The sequence below is a fragment of the Dendropsophus ebraccatus genome, chromosome 12, assembly GCF_027789765.1.
Source record: "Dendropsophus ebraccatus isolate aDenEbr1 chromosome 12, aDenEbr1.pat, whole genome shotgun sequence".
Lineage (NCBI taxonomy): Eukaryota > Metazoa > Chordata > Amphibia > Anura > Hylidae > Dendropsophus > Dendropsophus ebraccatus.
Genome location: NC_091465.1, coordinates 48,196,116 through 48,208,892, shown reverse-complemented (window position 1 = coordinate 48,208,892; position 12,777 = coordinate 48,196,116). Strand labels below are relative to the sequence as shown.

Sequence of the window (12,777 nt, the reverse complement as noted above, 5' to 3'; positions counted from 1 at the left end):
ATAGACGTGTATACTTTGTACAGCAGAAGGTGAAGGTGATTAATAGAGCTGGGGATTTTGTTTGCCCTGTACTGTTGGTCACAGAATACAATCTATGCTTATGTGCCGCGCTTATACTGTAGCTCACAGCAACTCTATTTATTTCAAGATTATGACGTGAACATTGAAAGTGGACAGAAATAACTGTACTTTAAAGTTAACTGTTTGTTCATAGGAGAGGATTCAGATTGCAGTAAAATTATTCTGAAAAAATTACCTAAAAAGTAGCAGGTCAAGTTGTACTACTCATTTTTGGTCTAATGTTGACCTAATTTGCCAGTGGCTGGAGAAGATGGATGCAGCATCAAACTTCTCCAGCCACTGAAAGTCAAATGCCCAGTGACACTAGGTTTGTCCAAAGATTTTAGGGTGCCTTCACACGTAACGCATCCGCAGCGGATTTCACGCTGCAAATTCGCAGCAAAATCCGCTGCGGATCCAGTGCATACTCGCACATACTCACAGCGGGATTGACATCCCGCAGTATGTGAGTTAACCCCCCGCAGCCCGCTGTCGAGAACATACATTACCTGCTTGGCAATGTGGCTGCATGTAAGGCTTCCAGCTCCGATCCCGCTCAGCCAATCAGTGCTGCCATGCACTGATTGGCTGAGTGGGACAGGAGCTGGAAGCCTTACATGCAGCCGCGGTACCGAGCAGGTAATGTATGCGGGCTGCAGGGGGTTAACTCACATGTCAATGCGAGTATGTGCTTTCATAGGGATGAATGGCACTGAATCCGCAGCGGATTTCGCTGCAAATAGAATCCATTACATGTGAAGGCACCCTAAGACTTCTTTAAGAGGATTCTGATATGCCAGGCTTTATGATCTGGTATTTATCAACACTGCTTTAGACATACCAGCCTGCTTTCTAAAGAGTCAACCAGTATGTACTGAGAAAGATAGTTTAATAGTACATCTGAATAGATGTACAACTATCATAAATGGTCAAATTATTTTTCTTTTACAAAAGTTAATTATTGTTACACTAAGGGTACATTCACACGTCCCATGCTCTGTCCATGAAACGTTGAGACGTTGAATGCAAACTCTGGTCTGTGTTCCCCGAAGTCATTACAGTATGTATCAACATCATGCCGGCAGCAGTGAAATTCTTTGAACACGGGACGTGTGAATACAGTCTAAGGCTATGTTCACACTGCGTATGAATCCGTACGTAGTGCGAACCGCGAATATACGTACGTAGTTTTGAGGTTGATGCGTTCGCTTGAAAGTATACGATATACGCCCGCACAATGCACACTACGTATGAGCTTACGCCCGGATCGTATACGGCACCGTGAAAAATGAACAAGACCATTGTTTGAGGACGGAAATGTTGAAACTCACGGCGTGGATTTCCATGCGGTCCCGTACGGAATACTTATTTCAGCCAAATTGAACTTGATTTTTCAATCCAAAAGGTTCTGTGTGGTTTACGGGGCCGGGCGAAGATTTCCAAGTAAATGACCTGCCTCAGATCGCTTCGAAACAAGCTAGGGAAGCATAACTGTACTACGGGCGTATGTTCGCGTTGCGTACGCATCCGGCCACATGTCGATTTTTCCCACGCCCGTAGTTTCAGCCGCACATGTACAGCGGCGTAAGAACTGCGGAGGGAATCGTACGCAGTGTGAACATAGCCTAAGGGTGCTTAAAACTCCTCTGTTGCTCTGAATATCTTTGATTTTCAATATTTTCTTAGTACTTAGTATTAGGCTTTTGATTATTACTCGTCCACTGGAAAAAAAAAATTGTGCAATGCCGATGTGATCCACATCATTATAATAATTTTCCTGCAAATAAATAATTTTGCTTGTTGTATATGACATATGCCATAAACCAACAACTTTCTTGTGGCCCAGTGTCATGTTGTGGCTGTGGGAGGTATAGTATTCCTAAATTAATGCATTATTTTATATTCTGATACAAACATGAAAGGCCAGGTAGCATGGTAGCATGGCATGATATCTCACCAAAATATTTCCTTGTACATGAGAAACTGTATTCCATGCTTGTCTGACTATTAAAAGATTTATTCTCTATGGAGCCATGATAAAGCCAAAGGCACGCATATGTGGCATGCAGCTCCTTTCAGCTGGGGTTTAGGGCTCCCTGTATTCGAGATTGCAGTTGGTCACCCTGAAATCTCTTAGTTATGCCCTATCCTGTGGATACTGTAGATAGGGCATAACTTGTCTGGATGGGAATATCCCTTTAAATAGTGAATTGTAAAAGTTCAGTTGTGTGCTAGTAGAAATGGAACGTTCTTCTGGGTAGTAAACCTCTTTTAGTTAATACTACATACTGACAAATACTTATTGAAGTGAAATATAATAAATTAACTTAGAAATCAGGTAGCAAAAGGAATCCAGTCGCTTCTTGATCACATTGTCCTATTCATATTTAGTTTTGTATTTATATCAAACTGAGATGCAAAGGAGGTACAGAGAAAGTGTTTAGTGTCCGATCATTGGCATTCCTGTTTGTGAATGAGCACCATTGGTTTACACCAGTTTTTTTTTTAACACACTATAAATTAGTAGAATTCATATTAGACCTCAAATATCATTATAAGGGACATATAATTATTATTGCAGTTAAATTGAAGTTTTCTTGGAAGAATCTATAAACCAAAACCCACAGAATGCAATGAGATTCCATTAGCTTCCGTACTTTCTACTATTAAAAACTGAAATACAAACAGTAGGTTGACTTTGCATCAGTTCACTAAATAAGACTGATAATGTGTGCAGTAATAACATGGACAATAAAGGAAAAAAATAGAAGGCGGACGCCTTATTGCAACCTTCTCTCCTATAGCTAGTAAATAAGTTCTACATTTATGATTAATTATGAGATTACATAATACAATAGGTTCTTCTACATTATATGGATTGCTAATAAAACCCCTGCAGAATCTAATTACCTGCGCTTTATGATGGTATATTGAATCGCCGAAGTGGAGGTGATAAAATTTTTGCTTTCATGAAAAATGTGCAGAAGAATGCCTGGCAATGGGATCTTCTTCTAAGAGCATTCCTATATTACTGGGTTATGCTTATACAGCTGCAACCATTTCTCCATTAAATATCACACGACTAATGAAGGAAGGAGGTATAAGAAGACTATTATCTAAAAACCACTACTAATTTAGTCTATACTGAAAGTGAAAACAGTGTTGTTTGTCTCTGTTTATCACGGTAAATATATTACCACTGGAACATACAAGACCTTTGGGAAGAACGGTTTGAAATTAGTAGAATCAGCTTACTACATAATGCCGATGATGCTACAAAACACATAACTGCTTAGACCACTGATAACACACAATGCTTAGACCACTGGTAAAACATAATGCTTAGACCACTGATAAAACATAATGCTTAGGCCACTGATAACACATAGGGGGAGATTTATCAAGCTAGTGTAAAGTAGATCCTACCTTTCATTTTTTTAAGGAATCTGTGAGGAATAAAAAGTGGAATTTGATTGGTTGCTAGGGGCAACTACGACAATTCTACTTTACACCAGTTTGATAAATCTCCCCCATAATGATTAGGCCACTGATAACACAAAACTGCTAATACCACTGGTAAAACATTACTCCTTAGACCACTGATAACTGCTAAAGCCACTGAAAACACATAATGGCTTAGGCCACTGATAACACATAATGCTTAGGCCACTGATAATACCTATTTGCTCAGGCCACTGCTAACACATAACTGCTTAGGCCACTGATAATACATAACTGCTTAGGCCACTGGTTGCAGTGGTCACACATCAGCTGCAAATACAACAAGGTCGCTCATTTGACGTGAGATTAGATGGGTGAATCAATAATTTTTACGTTATTTTATGACATTTGGGCTTCTTTTTAAAAAAAATTTCCCCAAAAAGTGTTCAATCCCTTTAAAATACCTAATCCAAGTATTTTTACACCACATGAAGCTTTTCATACACAGCAATTGTTTGTTATAATCCTGAAAGGGAATGTCTAATCTGAAAATTACTTATTATTTAAATCAACTTTTTATGTTAAATATATTTTTTATGAATTTTTTGATTAGATTTTTTTTCTAATCTTCCATTTTACTGTTGATATTATAAAATAATCCTTAAATCTTGCAGTTTTCATTCTCACTATTGGGGCAAAAGCTAAGCTGAGACTTCCAGTTCTGTTTGTGGTAACAAGAGGAGGCCGCTGTAAAGTGACCTGTACAGCATTACAGCAGTAGATAGAGGAGACAATAGCAGTTCCCTGTGGAATGACCTCTGTGAGGTCACAGAGTATGCTCAGTAATGTTTCAAATAAAGAGTCTGTCTATTGTAGTCTATGTCCATGTGTCTTGCTGTAAAGTATGACACTTAATGCTGTTAAAAATAAAAAGCTCAGGCTAAATGACAGCCTCCATAACAATGTACAAAAAGTGACATGAAAAAAAGACACTTAGAAAATAGAAATAGATCAGAATATAAGAACAAAATTTAGTATCTGACTTTAACCAGTAAACAAAAATCTAGGTGATATATGCCCTTAGCAAACTAAGACGTTCTATATTATGGAAACCACATGTTATAGGTTGACTGACTATACAATTAAAGGGCACCTATCACTTAAGACAAACTGTAACATGTCATAGTAACATGATCGGTGGAGATCTTTGTGCTAAGGCCCCCATTGCCATTTGTTAACTTGGTGATCAATCCATAAAATTTCCAATAAAGAAGACATCTTACTCTACTTCCATAAAAAAATTACATTGATAATTCAGTAAAATACTTGTTTAATGAATCTTAAAATTGCAATAGGATATGTATTAAATTGTCTCCTCCCAGGTACATTACAATGGATCTTGTTAATTCTATACTCCCCCTCCTATGAAAGAGGTTGAACGCAAACATAACAATACAGTAATGTCAGCAGTAAATCAGATTCATCATTCTATGTTGTCCATTCTTTTCAGATTATTGCCTATCAGCCTTATGGGAAGTCAGTGGATTGGTGGTCCTATGGAGTTTTACTGTATGAAATGCTGGCAGGACAGGTAAGTTATTTATGGTACTGGTTCAGCAGTATGGTCACATCATACCGATGCTCTTAATAACCTTTTGTCCTGAGATAAGGAAAGGGATGCTAAGCAATACTCATTTACATTCATTTTATTTTTTACATTAAAAACACCACTGGGTTAGATGCATAAATCTTTTCTAATCCATTGGTGGTAAACCTGACATGTTACATAGGCCTCATAAGTAGTCCTTACTTCCAGCTAAGCACAATGGGGGAGATGTATCAAACATGGTGTAAAGTGAAACTGGCTCAGTTGTCCCTAGCAACCAATCAGATTCCACGTTTCATTCCTCACAGACTCTTTGGAAAATGAAAGGTGGAATCTGATTGGTTGCTAGGGGCAACTGAGACAGTTTTACTTTACACCATGTTCTATAAATATCCCCTAATATCTTAAATTTGATCAACAATCCCCTCTGTTTGCAATGGAGATGCAGCTGTAAATGCCTGGTCACTCTCTATTGTCTATGGAGAATACTGAAACATCCTTGCCAGCAAGCTTCCCATCACGTTAATGGTGGAAAAGCATGCTCTTTTTTGTTCTGCCTTCCTGCTCATGACACATCATACAAGGAGCTATGTACTGTATATTCCGTACAGTTCACAGAATGAAAAGAAGAGATAAAGGCCACATGGTAAGGACTTACGGACTGCATGATAAGGCCCTCAGGACACCTGTTGTTTACCATAGTTTACATTAGAGCAATGTTCTATGTCATATTTGGTGTTATTTGTATTTATAGACCTGAGTTTTATACAATATAAGCCAGTACAGTTTCTTATTGTATTTTCTCTTAAGACATTCATCTTTTATGTTTATAATTATTAAAAATGATGTTTGTTTTATGTTACAGCCCCCATTTGATGGTGAAGATGAGGATGAGTTATTCCAGTCCATTATGGAGCAGACTGTATCTTATCCAAAATCTCTGTCCAGGGAGGCTGTCTCTATATGCAAAGGGGTAAAACATGAACATACTTACCGAACATACTTCTACACAGAAAACATTAAAGGAGTAGTGCGGCGCTAAGAAATTATTCACAGAATAACACACATTACAAAGTTATACAACTTTGTAATGTATGTTATGTCTGTGAATCGCCCCCTTCCCGTGTCCCACCACCCCCGCACGTGTACCCGGAAGTGTGGTGTATCATACATTACCTGATTCGTGTCACGCATGTCCGCCATCATGTGCCAGGACGTCATCTTCGGACGGACGGCCGAAGCGCTCCGACTTTCCCTAGTGCCGGCCGCCTTCTGCAATGTCATCAGATGCTCAGCCACGATTGGCTGAGCGTAACTGCGCTCAGCCAATCGCAGCTGAGCAGCTAATGACGCTGCAGAAGGCGGCCGGCATTAGGGACGGTCGGAGCGCTTCGGCCGTCCGTCCGAAGATGACGTCCTGGCACAAGATGGCGGACATGCGCGACACGGATCAGGTAATGTATGATGCACTACACTTCCGGGTACACATGCGGGGGTGGTGGGACACGGGAAGGGGGCGATTCACAGACATAACATACATTACAAAGTTGTATAACTTTGTAATGTGTGTTATTCTGTGAATAATTGTTTACCGCCGCACTACCCCTTTAATGGGGTATATCTGTCTCATGAAGTGTTGCATATTACTCTGATATGCCAGCACTTTATGACCAGTGAAGGCCTTTTCCTGGCCTTGTTGCTCTGTGTCCCCATCACTATTTTTCCCCTACTCAGCATCCCATGTGTAGGGAACTGAAGTGTGGCCACAGGAAGGTCATGGATGCAGAGCTACAGTGCTACCTCTGTGTCTCCTCCATTCTCATGATTACTGGGGTCCTACCCATCAGACAATCATGGATTATCAAAGAGAACCTGCCATTAATAAAAGGTTTTGATATGTCAGGGAAACATATCAAACATTTTTATTGGTCAGGGTCTACTGATCTGTGGAAAGAGCGGGGAGATGACTGAGCTGCCACATGTGCCTTTCCCTATTCTGTGTCTGAGACCTAGATAGTCTCATAGACTTAGGCTGGGTTCACACTGCCATCCGTTTAACGGATCAGTTTTTAAATGGTTACTTTTACTGTACACAAAAAGTTTTGATTTTTTTTTTTAAATAATGGAAGCCAATGGATCCAAATTGGTGCACATAATAGCATCCATTTTTGCATTTGTTCTTTTCCATTAATGGACTTCAAAAATGCAGTGTGAACCCAGCCTAACATTGGAAACCCATCTAGGTGAAATCACACACGGCCAAGAGTGAACATTATGTGTGCAAACTTCTCCTGACACGTTCTCCTGATCAGTTGTGGTCTAAATACTCACATCCTAAACAATTAAAAACTTTAATATGTCTCTCTGACATCTTTTTTTTTTTGTTTTAATGAGAGTGCCCATTTAAGTATTGGCATATCCTAGCTAGATGCTATCACTTTATCATATGGAAATATCCCTTTAAGATATTAGTACCTTTTTGAAAATTGTCTTTTTTTAACCAATGAATATAGCAGATTGTCCTAAAGTTAAATGATTATTTTTATTAAATTTACAGCTCAGAGGGATGTACAGTAGGCTGAGAATGACCTCTGGTAAGATTATGATCACCTAGGGCAAGTGTAACAGAGACCAGGGATTTTACCAGAAAGGGCTAACAGCAGAAGCAGAAAGCTAGATCCAGGTTACTGAATGAAGACTAAGGGCCCTATTCCACCGGACGATTATCGTTCAGATTATCGTTAAATTGTTCAAATTTAAACGATAATCGTTCGGTTGAAATGCAGTTAACGATTAACGACCGAACGAGAAATTGTTGATCGCTTTATAAGACCTGGACCTATTTTTATCGTTGCTCGTTCGCAAAACGTTCGCAAAACGTTTGCAAATCGTTCGCATTGAATAAGACGTCGTTCGGTCGTTCGCAGTAGATACGAACGCAATAGCGAAGAAATAGCGAAGTAAAAACGATCGCAAATATGATCATAAGTAACGATTATCGTTCCATGGAAATGATTGAACGTTTTCAGGTCTTTCGCAATAGCGGTTGTTTGAGATCATTAATCGTTAATGATTATGCGAACGATAATCGTCTGGTGGAATAGGGCCTTAAGGAGCTAACTCTCAGACTAGAACAATAGCTTCACCTCCCCACAGGGCTGGCCATAGGAAACTCTTGCTTGGGGCTTGTTTTTTTTTTTTTTTTAATTGTGGACAATGAATACCTAAAAGATGTTGTAACGTGAAGTGAAATTGTAACATGATTTTCGGTGATAGTTTTTGTTGTTTCTATGGACAGATCATTACATTGTGATGTAATACTGACTCTTCACCCAATATTACAGCATTACAAATTTTCTTACAAAAAGTGCATCAATATCACAGAACCGTAAGTTAAAAAACACTTAAAGTGGTATTCTGAGTTAAATTAATGTATCCCCCATCCACAGGACAGTGGTTGACCCCCTTCTCACTGCAATCTGCCACTTATCCTTTATCCTGTAAATAGTGGATATGTTCATTTACCTTAGAATACCCTTTACAGAATAACATCTTTTGCAAACAGGTCCTCTTGAGTGGAAAAAAATCCTATATTTTTTGAAAAATTTCTCAAATTTTATCATTTCATATTTCTCTTCTGATCTCATCTGCAAAACTTCTGTCCATTTAGCTGCTCTTGAGTTTGCCACTAAATTTAAACTCTTGATGAAAGCCAGTCCTACTCTATTATATTATACTGTATATCACAACTAGACCTATTAACTCATTAAGCACCACTTCTTTTGTGGACAAGAAATTAGTTTTTTTCCCACATTTTTCAGACAGATGCCCTAACAAGTTACTGGTTTATAGCTGAATTGATGTCATTTCACCCAGAGAAGTATCAATCACTTCATGCCGAATAGATTTCTGTCAAAGGAATATATTTTCTCATTTTCATGTTTAGTGAAAGCTAGAAACAGCTTCTATAAAAAAAACATTAGGTCCTTATCAACTAGAAGAAAGTCTTACTGTGTTCTGTGAGTGATGGTTCAATTCACTGTAGAATTCATGAAATAGACTGAAAAAAACAAATTTACATATAGACTGGCTAATATCTGTTGCTTTTTTTTTCTTTTAATCTTGTTAGTTGCTTACAAAACATCCTCTGAAGCGGCTTGGATCTGGCTGTGATGGGGAACGGGATATACGTGATCATGCATTTTTTCGTTGGATTGACTGGGAGCGTTTAGAGCGCCTAGAAATCCAACCGCCTTTTAAACCACGTCCTGTAAGTTTAGATCTTTTGCAAATGTATTTATATACATGTGGGAATAAACATTCTGAAATATGTTTTAGCTTTAATAAGTTAAGGTTAAGCATTCTATAAACACATAGTAATATCAATAAACAGCTCTTTAGCTCTTTGGCGTTTGTTATGTAAGACCTTGGATTGTCCAGTCATGGAGGATATCTTAGTAGAAGTTCACTAGAATTTCCTATGGCACAGTTGGGTTATGCAATAGGACAGTGATCCAAAGGACACCAGCAAGTCCACCTTTGAAGAAAAATTTTTTGGGTTATTCATGCTTAGAAAAACATGCCAGCTTTCTTTCAGAATAGCACCATTCGTTCTCAGTTGGGTTTTTCAGCTCAGTTTCATTGAAGTAAAGCTGAATTGGTATACAAGTGTGGTGCTGTTTTTGCAAGAAAATAGCTGGATAATCTATTTTAGGTTTTTAGGTCAAAAACAGTAGAGTTAAAGCCAATCTGAAAAGAGTGGACCTTAATTCCTTAACAACAATTAGAATTATCGCAAGTTATTGTAAATGTTCCATATTGCATATTGTAATGTGCGTGGGAATCGGACGGCGGTTCAAAAAAGGCCCGCGGCCCCAGCATCCATGCGTTGGCACCGGTCTGTTTATGTAAAAAACACGAATTGATGTGCCGAATCTAGTGGTACATTCGCCTTAAGGAGTCTAGTGAACGGTATCACTCAATGGACTAGACTCCTAGATAGAGATTTCAATCAATAAATTACAATTTATTCAATATCTTTTCCCATAAAGATATATATCAATCTTCTCAGTTCTTCCTGCTGTAGTAAATGATGCCAATAGCTTAGATAGCATTTTCATGGTGACAGGTTCCCTTTAAACATTTAAATGTGACAAATTAGCCTAAATTGCACTGCAGATACTTTTTCACAGCACTGTTTATCTTTCACTGATGATCTTTCATCAATTATACTGTGGCTCTAATTTTCTGATTCTGTTTTTTTGTTACAGTGTGGAAAGAGTGGTGAAAACTTTGACAAATTCTTTACTCGAGCTGCTCCAGTCCTTACACCTCCAGACCAGCTAGTCTTGGCTGGAATTGACCAGAGTGAATTTGCTGGGTTTACATTCATCAATCCAGATTTTGTCCATACTAACCCTCATAGTCCAGTTCCTATATCCCTGGTGTGACCACGTGATATATACCACAAGGAGCAGAAGGCATTTTCTCTAAGTCCCGATCCTTTGGTCAGCATGGTATACTCCTTGATAATGGCTTTCTTGGCAGTTTATGCCCTCACCCTCATTTTCTCCTTCGCCCCATCCTGCATCTTGGAAAAGCACTCAGTGTTGTAACGTGCCGTGTGAGGGGGCCAGGATGCAATAGTGAATCCATTCCTTCCGGGACCTGACACTGATCTGGCATTTTACTATAATTAGAACATGCGAAAAGTTGATGAAGTTTTAAATTTGTGTGATTCACCTTTGGGTTGCTCAGTGTGTCAGGCCTTATGACAAAGAGCCAAGTTGTTGCTTTACCGCCCGCAATGAGGTCACATTGAAGTGGCACACAGTATTCTGGAGAGGAGACGAATTCTGATTCAGATGTTGGACTTATAGTGAGCCTATAAGACGGACGCCCGGGAGTCTACATTGTGGACGTGTATTCATACTTGAAGTAAAACTGGATTCTATATAGACAATAAGCAAATGTTTCATTTAGTTTGCACACACCCCTCTTGGAATGGACTTAACACTGCCTGCATCTCCCCCCAAAAATTGCATCTAGCACTGGCATGCATGGCCTTTTCAATATAATATATTTGTTTGTGTATAATATATTTAGGTGTTATCCTGTTAATGTAGGCACTGCCACCCCCTCTTCCTCTAAAGGAAGAATAACCCTCAGAAAATGATATATGTATTATATACTTAGATCATCTGCTTTTCGTGCATGGGCTGTAAGAGATCATACTGTGTGTACATGCTAGCTAGTCTGATCAGTATTGCTGAGTCTTTCTGGACTTGGCATAGAAATTGTGGCAGGATAACTGGTTTGGGCTTCCATGGGTATCTTTTAATAAATAACTTCCATGTATTTTGAATATTTAAATTGTAAGTGTTTATGAGTATTTTGACAAGTATAAATCAATGCTACATAAAGACTCCCGGGACCAACTTGAGGGAATTTTACGTTTTTCTTTTTTTTACATGGTGATTTATCAACTGATTCACTAGGAGCTTACTACAAGTCAAGCAGATGTGACTCTGGCTGTGTTTTGTTAGGCCATTTTACATAACAGTATGCGATATCATGTTCTTCCGCAGCACATCGGTAGATTACCTGGATATATTGAACATGCGTTGTTACAATAAAGTTATTGTGTTATTATGTAATAACAAGCCAATACAAATAGCTTACTTGTTCAGTCATGTTGTCTGAAAGGCTACTTTCTAATTGTTTTCCATTGGATGGAAGAGAAAGTGAAATGACGCAATTTGAATGAATAATATGGATGGGTAACGAACCATAATGGAAGCGCAGAAGTGCTTTGGTAATTCACAGAGCTAAGAGGTTGCACCTTTCAGAAGCGGGTGTGTTTTATAAAGATATAAAAATTCTATCGCATGCAGCTCAAAAGCCCAATTTGGACTGTTTGACTGGTCATCTAGGCAAGTGATGAGCAAACATCCTGATGTTCGGTCCGGACCCCAAACACGAACATTAAAAAAAAAATTGTGATCAGTTCATGTTACCGAACAATCACAAACAAATAAAGAGCATACAATAGAAGCGTACGCTTTGGTCTATGCCCATGCGTACAGATTATCAGGCCAGAGTAAATTACACAGTTGCTTACGTTGACAAGTTCAAATATGTTCGAAAAGGATCATTATAACCACTGCGATCATTAAGCAAAATGTTTGCGATTGGCGAACACGAACAATTAGCGCCATGTTCATACAGACATTTACGAACATGTTCGCTCATCACTAATCTAGACCAAAGCAGAGATAATAGTCTTTATATAAGTTGAGAGCTTCCAGTGACCTAAAGGGGTACTCAGTAGAAAAAAATAAATTAACTAGTGTTGATTTGTAAATTCCTTCTAGTGAACAACATTAATCCTTCCAGTACTCATCAGCCTCTCTATATCCTGCAGGAAGTGGTGTATTCTTTCCAGTTTGGCACAGTGCTCTCTGCTGTCACCTCTGTCCATGTCAGGAACTGTCCAGAGCAGTTACAAATCCCTTTAGAAAACCTCTCCTACTCTGGACAGTTCCTGACACGGACAGAGGTGGCAACAGAGAGCCCCATGTCAGACTAGACAGAATACATCACCTTTTGTAGGACATACAACAGTTGATAAGTACTGTAATACTAGAGTTTTTTTAATTAAAGTAATTAAC

At 38.8% G+C, this 12,777-nt stretch overlaps 1 protein-coding gene across 1 annotated transcript in view; it reads left to right on the top strand.

Annotated features, from left to right (window-relative positions):
* The window catches only part of PRKCG (protein kinase C gamma), a 283,303-nt gene extending 270,770 nt beyond the window's left edge, over positions 1–12,533 (top strand). The window contains exons 15-18 of the mRNA XM_069946946.1: positions 5,012–5,092; positions 5,973–6,080; positions 9,237–9,377; positions 10,378–12,533. Coding sequence (XP_069803047.1) covers positions 5,012–5,092; positions 5,973–6,080; positions 9,237–9,377; positions 10,378–10,557 — 510 coding nt within the window. The 3' untranslated portion in view covers positions 10,558–12,533. The remainder of the gene's footprint in view (positions 1–5,011; positions 5,093–5,972; positions 6,081–9,236; positions 9,378–10,377) is intronic.
* Positions 12,534–12,777: the final 244 nt, after the last annotated feature.